The 17781-nt window shown below is 42.2% G+C and overlaps 1 protein-coding gene across 8 annotated transcripts in view; it reads right to left on the bottom strand.

The window, feature by feature from the left end:
- ATRNL1 (attractin like 1) overlaps nt 1-16812 on the bottom strand; it is a 1089767-nt gene extending 1072955 nt beyond the window's left edge. For all 8 annotated transcript variants that reach the window (XM_061635905.1, XM_061635908.1, XM_061635909.1 and 5 more), the window contains exon 1: nt 15260-16812. In XM_061635905.1, the coding sequence (XP_061491889.1) occupies nt 15260-15546 (287 nt within the window). In that variant the 5' untranslated portion in view covers nt 15547-16812. The remainder of the gene's footprint in view (nt 1-15259) is intronic.
- Nucleotides 16813-17781: the final 969 nt, after the last annotated feature.

Below are 17781 nucleotides of genomic sequence, written 5' to 3' on the forward strand. Positions count from 1 at the left end.
ACTGAGAGCCAGGGTTAAGCCACACCCCCTGCCAATAATTTTCAGTGTTTTAACATGACCCCACAAATTACAGAAGAAGTTGCCATGTAATCAAACTACACAATTAGAAACACAGAGAAGTGTAGTCTGCAAAAAAAATGTATCAACTTCCTATGGCTTTGCATTGGAGATATAAATATCAAGCTGATTTCAGACAAAGCTGGTGAGACTGTGAGGAAATAAAACAATGCTGGAATTTTTTAGTTAACAGTATAAATGAAATTACAGGGGTAAAGTACCAACAGAGCTTTCTGTTCTCTTTTGTAAGCTTTATAGCATACCCTCATCTAAAGGGGGGAGATACTTTACCAACAATGGAGGAATGGAAAAGAAATATATGGCACAAAGATACTGACAAATAAAGTAACATATTATGAAAAACTTTGGGAGGAAGTAGTAGTACAGAAGAAGGACTCTAGAATCCTGACAAAGTTTTATACAGTATTGGAATTATTGTTAAAAGAGAGGTATGTTGAATATTAGTTAACTGCTACTGTTTTTTTCTTTTATTTTGGAAATTGATGCCATAATTCCACTTACGCATTTAATTTTGAAACAGGAGTTAAAATATTACCTAAAATAGAATATAAAATGATTTTATATTGGTATAAATATAAAAATACTCTGTCTCATATATGTATTCACATCTGAATATGAATTTTGTGTAAGTTATTAAATATATTGTAATAAATTATGTTCTTTTTAGTAGCTGTTTTAATTGTTTTAAATATGTTTTTAATTAGTTGTTTCTTATTGATAATTTTAATGTTTTTTGTAAATCACTTAGAGGTCTTTACATTCATATGTATATATAAATTTTGTAAAATAAACAAACATACATACATCTGCCCCTCTGGGATGCCATCTTTTTTTGGCAACCAAAGAAAATATCTGGAAAGAGGAATATGTTGATACCTTTTTCCTGTTGTTTCAAGAAACTGAGCATCAGGGCAATAAGAACAATGAAAAGGTTAAGAAAAAGGTGAAGCATGCATGGGCAAATTGGTTGGTAGCGCCTCATATACTTCTGGGTCTTAAGGCCCAATGGCTTCCTTTATGTCAGTGGTTCCCAACCTGGGGGCCGGAACCCCCAGGGGGGCCACAAAGTAATCCAGAGGGGGCTGTGAACAGTAAAGAAATGAATTATTTATTAATTTTTTTAAAAAAGTCTTCACTCCCTCTACACTGTCTGCTTTCCACTGCCGCTGCAGATGACACCTCCCCCTTGCTCCAAACGAGAGGGGAGGCCTTTTGCTGAAGCGCCAGAGCATCTTCAGGAGCTCTAAGGGCAGGCATCTGCCTATAAAATACATGGCAGATGCCAAAGGAGGCTGAGGGTGGAGCTACCAGGAAGAAGAGGGGATTACTATCACTGATTCCCATCTCCTTGCACTGCTGCTACTGGCAACGCCCTTACTTCGAATGAGAGGAGAGGGCTTTGTGTGAAGCAAAAAGAAGCAAGCCTGCAAAAAAAGGCTGCTTTCCCCCTTCCTTCCTGGCAGCCAGCCTGCCTCCCTGGGGGGAGGGGGTCACAATTTTTTTTTCAGCTTATAAAGGGGGTCCCGTGCTCATAAAGGTTGGGAACCACTGCTCTATGCCATTCTGACTTGCTTGTTCCATGCAGTTGCATTAACACTATGGGGGGGCTTCATATTTGGGGAGTTTTGTTTGTTCTAAATGTGATGTATAAGGTTAGGCCCTGAAGTACAAGGACGTTAGCTTTGACAAAGGGTTTGTCCACATTCTACTTCATCATTCTGAGACTGACTGGAATGGTCAGGATTTCTTAATTATTTTGGCCACATCTCCTATAGAGATCTGTCCTATGAGGGCTGTTCTGGAGGCCATCTCCCAAGTACAGTTATCAAGAAAGGGAGAACCTTACTAGATACCAGTTTGGAGTGATTACAAAAAGAACCCTTAGGGATCTTGGGGTTCACCCTTCATGGTACAGCACCCATTCATTCCACAGCAGTGCAGGCTGGAGTTGGTGAGATGGAGATCAGGGTGCTTGGTTAATGGAAACCTGAAGCTTTTCATTCTTGTTTGGAAAAGGGGCAAGCCTATTTAGTTGTTTGTTGCTCTGTTTTGCAGATGCCTGGAGGATGCAAAAACACCTGAAAGTGTTGATTTGAAGCCACAGCCTGATGTTTTGGACCAGCCAAAGGGTGTTCAGATCAAACAATGCAATTTGATCCCAATTGATCCCAATTAGGGCTGTCTCAGTATACTATGATCCATGGTTGGGTTGCAGGTGCATGCTGTGGGCTCATTTGTTGTCCATGTTTTTAACTATGAGCAGGTATTGCATTCTCCACACATTTTGGATATCCACTTGGGTGGTAATGATTTGGACCTGCTTAAGGGGAAGGCACTTATTTTATAGGCCTGCATTGATTTTGATATCATTAGACAAAAGTGGTGTAGGTTAGCTGTTTGATCTAACATTCTCTCAGGAGTGTTTGGCAGAGAAAGTGTGACTGAAGGTGTCTGGACAGAGCTCATAAAAATAATAGAGAGACTAAAATTGTCCTACCCAGTCCTCTGGGGGCAGTCATTCCTCACCCTCAGATTCAACATGCACGGGGTGAACTGTATTGGACCAATGGTGTACATCATTCAGATTTGGGCAAAGATATCTTTTGTCAGATCTGCAGCAGGGGCTCAATGAGATCACCTGCACTGGGTGGGGGGGGGAAGGAGAGTACACAGGGGCTTGTCATCTTCCATGGCAGGTAGAACAGGAATTTATCAGGTAGTTAAGGTTTGGTGGCACTCCATTGGGGCTAACCTGTAACATCCAGTCAGAGTTGTGGGGCCCCAGCAGAGGGTGAAGAAGGAAGGCCTCCCTACTCAACTGAAAGGGTGGGGCTTAAGCATGGTGGTTAGAGTGTTGGCCTGGGACCAGGGAAACCATGGTTCAAATATAAGCTCAGCCATGGACTCACTGGGTGACCTTGGGCCACTCACTGTCGCCCAGCTGAACATACCTCACAGGGTTGTTATGAGGATAAAATCAGGAGGGGGAGAACCATGTTTGTACACCACCTTGAGCTCCTTGATGGAAAGGTGGGATATAAATGGAAATAAATAAATTGAAAAGGGAAGGAGTAAGTGAAACACTAGCCAGTGTATTGGACTGTGAAAGACCAACCCAAATTGTGTTTGCATTTTTACAAATGTATAGGCCAGTACAATATTTCAGAGAAGAGATCAGGTCTCCTGCTCCCCCGGTGCATCACTATATTTTATTAATTAATTAATTTATTTATTATATTTCTATACTGCCCAATAGCCGTAGCTCTCTGGGCGGTGCACAACATAAAAACATCCAATATACAAGTAAAAACATATATCAACAGCTTAAAAAATAATATACCAAAAATAGTAGAACATAATTAAACATATAAACAACTACAATACAAGCCTAAAAAAATATTAAAAACGTATTAAATCAGTTAAAAGTATTAAGATGTTAAGATGTTAAGTAATTAAGATTACTAAAATATTAAGAGCGTAAGTGCAAGTGTAGGTGTTACAATAGATGTTAAAAATGTTGTTAAAATGTTGTTAAAAAGCCTGGGAGAACAAAAAGGGTTTTACCTGGCGCCGGAAGGACATAAATGTTGGCACCAGGCGTACCTCATTGGCGAGAGAGTTCCATAGTTTGGGGGCCACTACAGAAAAAGCCTGTTTTCTTGTTGTCACCTTCCGGGCTTCTCTCTGGGTGGGCCCCCAAAGAAGGCCCTTCGATGTTGAACGCAGAGTACGGGTAGGCTCATATTGGGAGAGGCGTTCCACCAGGTATTGTGGTCCCAAGCCGTGTAAGGCTTTATAAGTCAAAACCAGCACTTTGAATTGAGCCCGGAAGCATATAGGCAGCCAGTGCAAGCGAGCCAGAATCGGAGTTATATGTTCACATCTCCGAGTCCCTGTTAACAATCTGGCCGCTGCATTTTGCACAAGCTGCAGCTTCCGAACTGTCTTCAAAGGCAGCCCCACGTAGAGTGCATTGCAGTAGTCCAATTTTGAGGTTACTGGTGCATGGACAACTGAAGCAAGGTTTTCCCTATCCAGATAGGGGCGTAGTTGGGCCACCAACCGAAGTTGATAGAAAGCACTCCTTGCCACCGAGGCTACTTGTGCCTCTAGTGACAGGGATGGTTCTAAAAGAACTCCCAAACTACGGACCTGCTCCTTCAGGGGGAGTGCAACCCCGTCCAGAGCAGGTTGAGCCTCTCCCATCTGGTCAGGGGAACCACCCACTAACAGCATCTCAGTCTTATCTGGATTGAGCTTCAATTTATTCGCTCTCACCGCAGCCAGGCATCGGTTCAGCACCTTGACAGCCTCACCTGAAAAGGATGAACAGGAGAAGTAGAGCTGCGTGTCATCAGCATACTGGTGGCAACACACTCCAAAGCTCCTGATGACCGCACCCAGCGGCTTCATGTAGATGTTAAAAAGCATGGGGGATAGTACTGACCCCTGTGGAACTCCATATTGGAGGACCCAGGGTGTCGAGCAAGACTCCCCCAGCACTACCTTCTGGAGACGACCCGCTAAATAGAAGCAGAACCACTGCCATACAGTACCTCCAACTCCCAAATCAGCGAGTCTCCCCAGAAGGATACCATGGTCGCCTAATTTCCCTGCTTTTTAAAGTTTGGTAGAAATATCTGTGGTTACAGGTACATTTGTAAATCACAAGGTTTTTTCCTATTAGTGAATTCGCCCATTTTTTATACTAAAGGTAAGAAACGGGGTTCCTTTGCAAGTTTGCTGAAAATGGTTTGATAACTTGCATGCTCACTGAGTACAGTGGGATTTACTCTGATATAATCATGTTTAGGATTACAGTTTTAGATTTCACCAAAAATATTTTTAACATGATATGCAAATCTGTGTGGCTGTTCTGTTGATGTGTCTCTTCTAATGTAGAAACTGCTGTATCTGCAGTAGGAGGAATCATGAAGATGGTCTGTTGTGTTATGTGGCAGACAATTTGTTTAATGTGGTGGATCTGATTAATCCATCTGCAGGTCCTCAAAAGTGTATCATATTTTAACAAATACAACCTTAACACAAGTTTATGTCTAATGAATCTTCTTTGAGGCTCGGGGGTAGGGATGTTGTTAGCTTATTGGTTCTAATCCATTTTTCATTTTTGACCAGCAGGTGGTTCTGTTTGATTTTTTTCTGTTTCCCTTTTTTTGGCTATTCCTGGTCCATTCTCTCTCTCCCTCTCTCTCATACAGTGATGATATGGTTAGCAATGTTTACACTGAAGTTATTTTTTCTACCACTGGCCTCTTTGCTTTTCTATTTAAATTTAAAGAGGCAGAAAATTGTCCATCAAGTCTGTCTCTTGCATCAGGTAGGATTTCATCCAATCTGACATGACACCAGAGAACGAAAAAATAAAGCTGGGGTGCCCCAGTTCCTTTTTGCTTTACTGAATTTGCCAATCAGTATTGTCTAGTGTGGGCCAAATGTTTTTGTACATTCTTATGAACAAAATACAAGAAGGTCACAGCTGACTAAATTCCTATAAATTATAAACTTTTTTTTAGCCTGACAAAAATATTAGATTACGAGTATTTTATTATTATTATTATTATTATTATTATTATTATTACATTTGTATACCGCCCCATATCCGAAGCTCTCTGGGCAGTTTACAACAATTAAAAACATTAAAAACAAACATACAAATATACAAATTTAAAAACACATTTTTTAAAAACAATTTTAAAACACATGCTAAAATGCCTGGGAGAAGAGGAAAGTCTTGACCTGATGCCGAAAAGATAACAGTGTTGGCGCCAGGCGCACCTCATCACAAAAATCGTTCCAAAATTTGGGGGCCACCACCGAGAAGGCCCTCTCCCTTGTTGCCAGACTCCCAGCTTCCCTCTGAGTCGGCACCCAGAGGAGGGCCTTTGATGTTGAGCATAGTGTACGGGTGGGTTCATGTCGGGAGAGTCCATCAGGTATTGTGGTTCCAAGCCGTGTAAGGCTTTATAGGTTAAAACCAGCACTTTGAATCAAGCTCAGAAACACAGGCAGCCAATGCAAGTGGGCCTGAATCAGTTTTATATGTTTGAACCGTCTGGTCCCTGTTACCAATCTGGCCGCTGCATATTGCACAAGCTGCAGTTTCCAAACCGTCTTCAAAGGCAGCACCACGTAGAGTGCATTGCAGTCATCTAACTTGGAGGTTACCAGAGCATGGACAACAGAAGCCAGGTTATCCCTGTCCAGATAGGGGCGTAGCTGGACCACCAACCAAAGTTGGTAGAAGGCACTTCTTGCCATGAAGGCTACCTGAGCCTCAAGTGACAGAAATGGTTCTAGGAGAACCCCTAAGCTACAAATCTGCTCCTTCAGGAGGAGTGCAACCCCATCCAGGACAGATTGAATATCCACCATCTGGTCAGAAGAATCACCCACTGGCAGCATCTCAGTTTTGTCTGGATTGAGCCTCAGTTTATTAGCCCTCATCCAGTCCATTGTCGCAGCCAGGCACTGGTTCAGCACATTGACAGCCTCACCTGAAGAAGATGAAAAGGAGAAATAGAGCTGCGTGTCATCAGTATACTGATGGCAGCGCACTCCAAACCTCCAGATGACCGCACCCAACGGTTTCATGTAGATGTTGAACAGCATGGGGGACAGAACTGACCCCTGCGGAACCCCATCCTGGAGAGTCCAGGGTGCCGAGCAATGTTCCCCAAGCACCACCTTCTAAGGCCGACCCGCCAAGTAGGAGCGGAACCACTGCCATGCAGTACCTCCCACTCCCAACTCAGCCAGTCATCCCAGGATACCATGGTCAATGCTATCAAAAGCTGCTGAGAGATCAAGGAGAATCAACAGAGTCACACTCCCCCTGTCTCTCTCCTGACAAAGGTCATCATACAGGGCGGCTATTTCTGTGCCAAAACCAGGCCTGAAACCCGACTGAAATGGATCCAGATAATCGGTCTTGTCCAAGAGTGTCTGGAGCTGGCCTGCCACCACTCATTCAAAGACCTTGCCCAGAAATGGAACATTTGCTACCAGCCTATAATTATTAAGATTTTCTGGGTCCAGGGAGGGTCTCTTCAGGAGTGGTTTCACTACCGCCTCTTTCAGGCAGCCAGGGACCACCCCCTCTCATTAATCAGTTCCCTGGCCCAGCTGGCTGTTCCATCCCTGCTCGCTTTTATTAGCCAAAAAGGGCAAGGATCCAACACAGAAGTGGTTGCACAAACCTGTCCAAGCACCTTGTCAATGTCCTCAAGCTGTACCAACTGAAACTCATCCAAGAATTCGGGACAAGGTTGTGCTCTGGATACCTCATTTGGTTCACCTGCTATAACACTGGAGTCTAAGTCCTGGCAAATGCTAAAGATTTTATCCTGCAAATGCCTAGCAAATTCATTACAACGGGACTCAGATGGTTCTACCATGTCCTTGGGGCCAACGTGTAATAGTCCCCAGATAATTCTGAAGAGCTCCACTGGGCGGCAGATTGATGATTTGATAGTGGCAGCAAAATATTGTTTTTTTGCTGCCCTCACTGCCCTTAAGTACAGCTTACCATAGGCACTTACCACTGTGTAATTGCATTCACTAGGAGTTTGTCTCCATCTGCACTCAAACTGTCTCCTATATTGTTTCATCACTCAGTTCTGGGGTATACCATGGAGCCATACGAGCTCTACACAGGAGAGGGCACTCAGGAGCAATTGTGTCAACCGCCCAGGTCATTCCTGTATTCCACCAGGGTTTCGACAGGAGCACCAGCCCTATCAGCAGAAAACTCCCCAGAGTTCCGGATCCATTTGTCTCTGGGGGCAGACCAACTTAATAGGTCCCCCACCCTTGCAGAGCGGAAAAGCTGCTGTAAGTCTAAACTTCAGCAAGCAGTGATCTGTCCATGACAGAGGGACTGATGTAAGGCCCCCCACATTCAGATCACCATCTCCATGTCCAGTTGCAAAAACCAAATCTAGAGTATGCCCTGCTACATGGGCCAATGGCATCTTGGGACAGTCCCATGGTTGTCATGGAGACCATGAAATCCTGAGCCGCCCCAGATAATGGGGCCTCAGCTTGAATGTTGACATCCCCCAAAACCAACAATCTGGGGGATCTCAACAGTACACCCGATACCACCTCTGTCAGCTCAGCTAGGGAGTCTGTTGGGCAGCGGGGTGGGCGGTACACCAACAGAATCTCCAGTCTGTCCCACTGACCCAACACAAGGTGCAAACACTCCAGACCAGTAGTCACATGGACAGGGTGCTTGCAGAGGGAGATGGAGCTCCTATAGACCACAGCAACCCCCTCCCCGACCCTCAGGTCTACCCTGATGCTGAACCAGGTACCCTGGCGGGCATAGCTGGGAGAGACTGACTCCTCCCTGCTCACCCACCCAGGTCTGTTATACATGCCAGATCAGCTGCCTCATTGACAATTAAATTGTGAATGAGGGATACCTTATTGTGCACCAATCTGGCGTTAAGGAGCAGCATCCGGAGATTTGAGAGCTGGCTGATAGGGCAACCAACAAACCTGCAGGTGTGGGGAGGACCAGAACAAGGCACAGTCGTTAACTGCCTGGGCCGCGTTCCCCTTACCTGGCAAGTCCTCCTCACAATGCCATATCTCCCTCTACCCATCACTACACTGATTGGGGGCCCCTCAAGTCTCCCCACTTGGCTCTGAGTCCTCTCTCCCAGGCACATGACTCAAGACCCACAAAAGCCAGGCAATGTGCAAAGCGGGAGCCACCTCAGCCAGCCGGCTTATGTATCCCCTCCAGGGAATATTTTAGAAGTCATTGCATTTTACATACTAGCCAGAGTAAGAGAACTGTAAAAATAAAATGTTTCAGTGTTGCAGCAAAACAGAGGATATTCTGCAGCAGACCCATGTAGACTCCCAACCAAATTTAACCTAAGCAAACACTGTTTAGCAAATGAACTACACTGGCTCCAACCCAAACAGCTGTTAATAAGCTTTTTAGAACACTGGGCATTGTTTCTTTGTGCACATGTGATATGTTATCACAGATCCCAATGTTAATTTAATTTAAACTCAGCCACATATTTTTTAATTTTTAAACTCTAGAATATGAAGCTCACAGTATGGGGCAAGGTCAGTGATAGGATTACAGGTCATCTAGGAACATGTCTGATTTTAAATGAATTTCTACAAATTATGGCAACATTTTAGTAAAACATCCACCAGGCTTCTGGATTTTTTATTCCCATTTTTCACTTTAACCTGGAGATTCTCTGGAAGGGGGGTAGTATCACCATGAAAATTTACAGGGTTATTAAGCAATCATTTCTTAGTATAAGGTTTATACTGATATAAATACTTTGTTTTCAAATATAGTTATGGGAAGCAGCAGGTGGGTATTTTTGTTTGTTTATTTATTTATTTATTTATTTATTATTAAATTTATATCCCACTCTTCCTCCCAGAAGGATCCCAAGGCGGAAAACATTAAAAATGCTCTAAAACATCTTAAAAGATTAAAAAAGATTAAAACAAAACATTTTGGTTTCCATTTCTAAGCCCAAGTTTTACTTGGAGGAATCAAGGAGGAGATTCCATCTACCCTGACCACCAGTCATGCCGTTCTGCTTCTCCTTGCTTCACACATGGAGAACCACTGACTTGGTGGGGGGAAGTAAACTGTAATATTAGTTAGTATCAGAAAATCAGACAGATCAACATAAGAGACATTTGCATATATTATATACAATATGTTTCCTATGTCCTTCAAAATCCCTTTAGAGACTTTCTTCTCTCATACCAAAAAAGCAAAAGGTAGCTGTGTTAGTCCATAATCCACACTTGAGCAATATCTTGCCCACCCCACCTCCTGCATTATGTCACATGTTGCCTGAGGAAGCATTCCAGGGATCTCGAAAGCTTGCCACACTTTTGTAATATCTTGGTTGGCCACAATAAAGGTGCTGCCCAACGGTGGGTTCTCACTCCAGATTGTGTTGTGTGCTAATCTGTTCATTCTGTTCCGGAAATGTTATCTTTATTTGACATTTGGTGGTACAGGTTTGGGCCTAATATTTTAATAAAAGTGTGCTGATTTGTACAGTAAGAACAACAAATAGAAAAAGCTGTACTCCCAGTTGTTTCTTCCTTATCATAATCCATCCATCCCAGAATAGCACTTAAAGAATAATCTTACAATCTTAACAAATTCCCTATACATGAAATGCTGTATTATCATAGAAACAGTCAATTAACATTGACACATGCTTACCAAGTTTGATCAATCATTTCTGATATCTGTCTGCCAAGTTATTGTTTTTCAGGAAAGGAGGGGACTCTCATATGAGAATAACACCCAAATTCCCTAGACTGACACTTCCCTATTGTCAATGCCAAAGGCATTTGGTAATGCCAGACACTCATTACACAATGAGTTAAGCTAGCTACATATCCTCTCAGTTTCTTTCATATAAGATAGAAGGCAGGAAAAAACAAGAGTCTTATTTTACTGAATTCTCTGAATCATAGAAGAGACACAAACCTTTACAAGTTAATTTTCCATCATGTTCAAAATAATTTAAATTTTCACAATATACTTCAAAATAATGTCTTTTTAAACTGGGAATCATTTTATATAAGTTTAACTTTTTTAAAAAAAAAATCCTGTTTTGCAAAGAAAAACTAAATGCAATACAACTCTGTTAAAAACAAGCCTAACAACTTATAGCAAACCATATGATCCAATTTGGGAAATATCAAAGTACAAATTAAATCATGTTTCAGATTTGGTCTTTTCTCCATCATAATTTAAATCAACCCACCTTAAGTAGAGAAATCAGCCCAGCTACATGAATTAGAGTTAAAGGGCTTTGCCTTAATAGGTTATGGATCAGACTCCCGATCACATGAAGTACACGTACAGCTCAACAAAAACTTTGTTTCGTTCATTCATTTTTAGCCCAATAGATTATCAGTAGCAGTTAAACATCTGCTATAGCAGTTCACAATGATTACAGCATCAGCTATTCACTGCTACAAAATCCATGATCGTATGGTTCATCTATTTCCATTACAAATCTTCCATAAATTATAAACGTCTTGAGTGAAATCAACTGCTCAGCACTCATCCACTTAAATCTTCACATTAGACTGCTACCAGTAACCCAAGCTCTCATTATCATGTTTTGATTATTGCAACATACTTGACGTGGGGTTACCCTTGGAAACAGCCCTGAAGTTATTGCTAGTGTAGACTACAACTGCAAGGTTGATAACTTGCCCAGCAAGATGCAAACATGCAACACCAATCCTAAAAAAATTCCGCATGGACTGCTCGTGTGCTATTGGACTGAATTCAAAGTATTAGAAATGGTTGACAAAGCCCTAAATGGCTTGGGTCCCAAATATCTGTAGGAGTGCCTCCTCCATTGGAAGCCAACTCAGTCCTTAGGAGTGGTCAGGGAGAGCTCATCTTGCACTCTCCATCAGGATTCAGGGAGAGGGCTTGCAGAGAAGGGCCATCTCCATGGAGGGACACTAACTCTGGAATGATCTCTTCCTAGTGATACATCTGTTGCTGCATTGTTGGTCTTCAAACATTAACTGAAAATGTTTTTATTTACCCAGACCCTTGAAGTTTGATCATGGGATAGTTAATGCTCAGCAGCAATATTTGAATCAGTTAATGTAATGGTGAATTCTATATATCCACACATATATAATCATAGATATTAGAAGGTATATGTTTTATAATCATCAGAAATTAAGTACTGAATTGCAGGCCTGTTGGGGCCCTGAGAAAAACAGGCTCATAGAGAATCCTGAAATCTATAGAGCAAGCAGGCAAAATGAACTTGGTTTGAACTCTTGGGTTCTAGCCAGATTCGGCCAATGCGTGACAGGCATAGATTGATTACTCTATTGTTTTAAGCTCAAGCAAGTATTTTACCTGTGAAGGTATGATTAATAATTATATGATTCTGAGCCAAAGAAATAGCTTCTTGGGTAAAGCAATAATGCCACCTAGGGGATAAGTATTAAATGTTTAATGAAGAGAAAGTTAGATTTTATAATGATTTTACAACTTTATCAGTGTGTTTTCATTAAGAAAAAGGTGGTGTTTTCATTAAGAAAGAGGGGGTGGCCTGCCTCCTCTATATATCTCTGAGGCTGATAGATACTAGCTAGCCAGAGTCATCCAGCTTTTTCCTTAATCTGTGTGGTTTCACAATGTAGCTCAGGGGTTTTTAAACAAAATCCTTTTTCACGAGTTGTGTATTTTATAAGTAAGGAAATAGGATTTCTGAGAAAGTATAAGGACATAAGAAGCCTATTACAAAGGAATAGAACTGGGGGTGCTCATACATTCCCAAACACCCTGAGTTGAGGCAAACTTAACTCAGGAAACTTGTCCAAATATTTCCAGGTGTACCTGAGTCAGCCTGACCCATCAGAAACAATGAAACAATGGAATGTACCAAGTATGCTTGAAAGCATATTCACAATAGTAACTGTTCCAACTAGTCCCAAAATTCATTAGTCTTTTAAGACAGTAGGACAATGGAGACATTAATGTCTTTGATAGAATCTTGGAATCACCACTGGAGTTAGCTAATACTTTCTGATTGGTTTGGAACGATTGTAGAGAGAAGGAACTGTGATTTGGGTGGGAAGGAACTCATGAGATTGGTGAATCACTGTCACATGCTGTAACTGTACTCTATAAAAGAGATTGCACACAGTGCCTCAGTGCAGTCTCTCCTGGATGTTTCTGGAGGCTGACTCCGCATGTGCATATGCATATGCTCGTAAAGAATAAATGCCTACCTTTTTGCTTCAAGCTTGGGTCTTCAAATTTATTTAAGGACCCCCAGGAAAAGATCCCAATGGAGAAAAAATTATCCTACAAATGCTCAGTAGCAATATTTGAATAAGCAATATTTGAATCAATTCATTTACAATGAATTGTAAATATTTCATTTTAGCATTATGTTTTTACTGTTTGAGTTATAATGTTTGTATTTTTGTTGTACATTGCCCTGAGCTCGTTTGGAGGAAGGTCTGTTTATAAATATGGTAAATATATAAGTTGAAGTCTTGCAAGACCCTTCATCAGGAGTGTTGTTTGTTCTAGTGTCCTTCAAATACAGAGATGGATTAATTCAGAGTTCTATACACATCAACAAAATACTACAATAAATGTGCATTATATTATTATTATTTATATCCCATCTTTTCCTCCAAGGAGCGTAACATTTCTCTTTCAGTTAAACTTGTCCCAGCTGAATAGATTTTATATGAAAGAATCCAAAACTTATTTCTCATTAATAAAATAATAATGATGTCAGTGACACTTTTAAAAGTTATTCAGCAGAGGAATAAAACATGAAATTACAGGTTGATTTTTATACTTTAACAGAAGTCCTAAAGTTGCCTTTATGAAAACACTCTCGCTATTTTGCTAATGGCAGTGGAGTCAGATGGCTCCAATGTCAGTGGGGCTGTGAATCTGCTCCAGGTTTTAACCCAAACTTTCAGTGAGCTGTTTAAGGTGTTCAGCACCTTGAACAGATCCTTGAAAATCTGGACTAAAACATGGAGCGGATTCACTGTTCCACTGACATCAGTCACCCGATTCCACCGGCTAATGGAGAACTGTACTTTTAACAGTCAGTCAAATCTTCCCAATGCTAAGTTAGAAAAAAAGCATTAACATATTCTACAAGTATGCTTAGTGTAATGTTGCCTCTGTCAGTTTTGCTTTCCTCATGCAAATGTGTGACAAAAAATAAATCCTTTAATACTAAACAATCAGGAAAATTCCTCCTAAGTAAAAGATACATAACACTGCTATAATGTCAGCACAGGAGATACTGGTTATTGTATTAATTACAAGGTATGGCATACATTATCATCTGAAGATTATACATGTCCTAACAGAAATTTATCAGAGTAGTACCAAGGTAGAAAGTACCATGCAACTGACACTCAGATAAAAATAGCCGTCTTCACGGAATCACATTCCAGTTCCTACAGGCAGATCTTCTGAATGGAATTATACAGTGAGATCTCATTTACTGCATTGTTACAAGACAAACAAGAAGAACTTGACCATCAAAATACGAACTTGCTTAAGTCACCAACTTCATTCCTAGCTACACACACACCAGTAAAGTTGTCAAGCAATTTTGATTTTCTGCAGAACTTTTCATTATTTTCTCAAGCGAACAAGTAGTTCATCATCTGTAGAGAATGTGATCAATAAAAATGAGCATGAGCCAAAAATCATACTCTTGTAAAATATAGATTCTATCCATTTCTCTTATCAGAAGAGTCAGCCTTTAATGTCTGTTTTTTCCAGCTACCCAGGACTATTTACACCTTGTTACTGCTATATTATTAACACCTAGCTATTACATTCCCTTAAATTTTAGATCTCACTTCAGTGTGCAAAGGCAGATATTATTTCCCCCTTTTACAAACTGCTAAACAAGAAAGCAGGGAGGAAAAAAATAACTTGCAAGAGGTAACAAGTCAGATCAGTAGCAGAACTGGGAGAAAATCCTTGCTTTCCTAACCCTAACTATATAAATCTAGCCACTAAACCATATAGGTTTCTTTTCATATGAATGAACAAGATACTATACCTTATATTCACAGGACACAGTGTGCACCCACATACATCCAAGCCACTGTTCTCAGTCTTCTTTTGCTATCTATGACTCACTCATTCAGCTTTAGTAGGCAAGATTTCTCAGATTACTGGAGATTACTATAACAACCTCTTGAAAAAGCTAACCATTATAGTTTGATTATGAGTGGAACACATTTATGTGGCAGTGGGTGTAGATTAATATTGTTCACTTCTGTCCGAGAACTTGGATGAACAGGATTGGAGGAGATACATGAAATAAAATGAAAACCTTTGCTTTGAAGGAAAGACCCTAAAAGGATTAATAAAAAAAATAATCAGAGGAAGGATACCCAGGACATAAAACTGTCACTGTAATGATCATACCAAAAGAAACCACAGTGATGAGCCTCTGATTCTTCCTTGTCTTCTCATTAAAACTAAGCATACTGATCTAGGGTTTTTTGGCAAACGACTTTGCTTTTTGCAGGCTTTAACTTCAATGAACACAGTTTGAGTATAAAACGCAACGTCAAAAGGGGTGGGGGAGCAAGATCAGAAGATGGTGAGACTTACTTGAACCTGCCTTGGCAGTGCTGACACTGGTCTCCAACCCAGCCTTGGTCACAGAGGCAGGTGGAATTCACACAGCGGCCCGAGAAACAGGAGGTTCTTTCACAGGGTTTAGACTGGAAGACTTGGGCATACAGCACCAGATACAGTAATCCATAGAAAAGCAGCCAGTTGTTCATATCTAGAACGGTAGAGAAGCAGCAGGAGTAGCAAGAAAAAGGTCTCCAGGCTCCAGAGATCACAGGAGGGCCTCCCATCCTGCGCAAGACTTTCCTGAAAGGATCCAGCATCTTTGCCACAGAAAATATCCACAACTGACTCTCAGAAGAGCCTGGATTGGGGGTGGGGGAAGAGATTAACCCCGTTCCTTGTGCAGCTCTAACAAGGATGAAAACAATCCCCACCACTCCGTGCACATCACCCAGGTCAGAAAGAGCCCGAGTTTAATACGGATGAGAAAGAAAGCAGAGTAGGTCCTCCAAGAAACACGCCGGCTAAAAAAAATGTGTCTTGAAGAAAATTAGATAATTCAGTTGGAATATAAAATAGGCAATCCCCCCGCCTCCCAATCCTGCTTCCAGCCGCCCTTCACGCGCTTCTCACAACGCCTGTTTATCCCTTAAGTAAAACGCCAGTAGCAGAAGCAGCCTTCCCGCCTCTTCTTCCTCTTCGTCCTCAGGGCTCATTGCTCCCGTCTTCCATGAACAGAGGACTCTCCTGACCTTGCAGCTTCCCCTCACAACATGCCCCAGCCCAACCCACCTAGGATAATATAGCCCCTCCTTCGCCCCCCCTCCAATATATCTCTTTGTAACTCGGCCTCTTTCAGCTGCAAGAGCCAGGCAAGGATGGCAGTGGAAGGGATGCTTCCTCTTCCAGACAGGCGGGCACTGAGAGAAGCGCCTCAGGATTTCCTCAGAACCTTTCCAGCATCCCACACACCAAATGGGCCCAAACTCCTCTTTCCCCGCCTCGTCCCCCAAAATGGGGGGGGGAGCGGACGAAGAGTTAAAAGCCCTCTCCTGTCCCAGCTGACAGTTTGAAAGCAGCCATTTTTAAAGGGCTAATTGTAATCTGCTTTCAGAGAGTGGCGGCTGCTGGGGTTGAATCCCTCCTCTTCCTTCTTCCCTCTCCCGCTCCGACGGGTCTATTTAGATCCGTCCCTCTCTTTTCACTGCCAGGCTCCTCCTCAGTCAGTATGAAAGGCGGCGGCTCTCGGGAGGCATCCCCGCGGTCAAACGACTCAATCACCACTTCATGTCCCTCGTTGCTGGAGCAACTGCACTGAGAAGGATCGAGGCTCAGAGCCCCTTCCACCTCTGGCCACCGCTGGAAGTAAAGGGGAGGCGCAGATTGTTTCCCTCCCACCCTTTCCGAAAGTTCCTGTCCCAGCCGCCCCAGAATGAATCCTTTTGCACTGTCGGTCTCAAGAGGAGGACGAATGCCTCTCCTCCGTCTTTTGCGTGGGAGCAGAAGGAGCTAGCATTGCAACGTCGTGTATCTATCCTGCGGCTGCTTCAACCTTCACTCCAGCTTCGCAGGGAAGCTCTAGAGAAACTACCACACAAAGAAGAGCTGAGCATGTGCAGCACTGAAGCCCCCTTAAAGGCGCAGCGCGTTGCTCCATTGCATCACTTCTGAGCGTGACACGAAAGGAGGAGAGAGCGCGCGCAAAACCGCTACTTGAGCAAGGGAAGGGGACGGTCGCTTTTCCGCATGGAACGAGAAAGCTTGTCATCTTTTCCACCATTGAGAAAGTTCCTGAACTTCTTTTACACAAAAGAAGAAGAGACAAGACTGGGAGCTTTTCCAGAAATATTTTGCAATCGCTGTGGCTGAGGATAACAAAATCAAAACAAAAACAGGAGGGGGGAAAACAGCAGCAACAGAATTGTTTAATTGTTTGGGTGATCTGTCAGTTCTTTGTAGCTACCATCTTTTTTTCTGATATGGCTCCTGTGCATTTAAGAGCTACATTCAACAGGCAGCACTTACACATAGTATTGCTACATCTTCATAACAAGCAGACATTCAAGAGTGCCAGTGTAGACTTCAACTCTTGAACTCCTACATTGTATGATGATGTTAAATGAAGGCACAGTAGCCATTCTACACCAAAAAAACCTGGCAGCTGTAGAACCTTTTGCCATTCTGTTTCTGATCTGTTATAATCTGAATGACAATTGACAATTTGAATCAGACTAAACAATGATCAGGTCGCATACATGACATTTCAAATGCAAGAACTTTCAAGAGCTACACATTTTTGAACAAAACTGCTTATTCTCAGAGTCTGACAAATACATTCATGTTAAAACAAGTCAGGATGTAACATTTACATATACAGTTCTTAACACTGCACGGATGGTAGCCCATGCTAGTGCCCATTCCCACCCCACACTGAGTAAGGGGGATGCCTTTTCAAGTGTGCTCAAATAATATAGAGATAGCATGTATATGAGTGGAGACTGCAAACTCTCTGCTTCGCTTTCTAGAAGTTTTCCTGCAAGAGTTAACTATCCTGA

This window comes from Rhineura floridana, chromosome 7 (assembly GCF_030035675.1).
Source record: "Rhineura floridana isolate rRhiFlo1 chromosome 7, rRhiFlo1.hap2, whole genome shotgun sequence".
In the NCBI taxonomy this organism is placed as follows: Eukaryota; Metazoa; Chordata; class Lepidosauria; order Squamata; family Rhineuridae; genus Rhineura; species Rhineura floridana.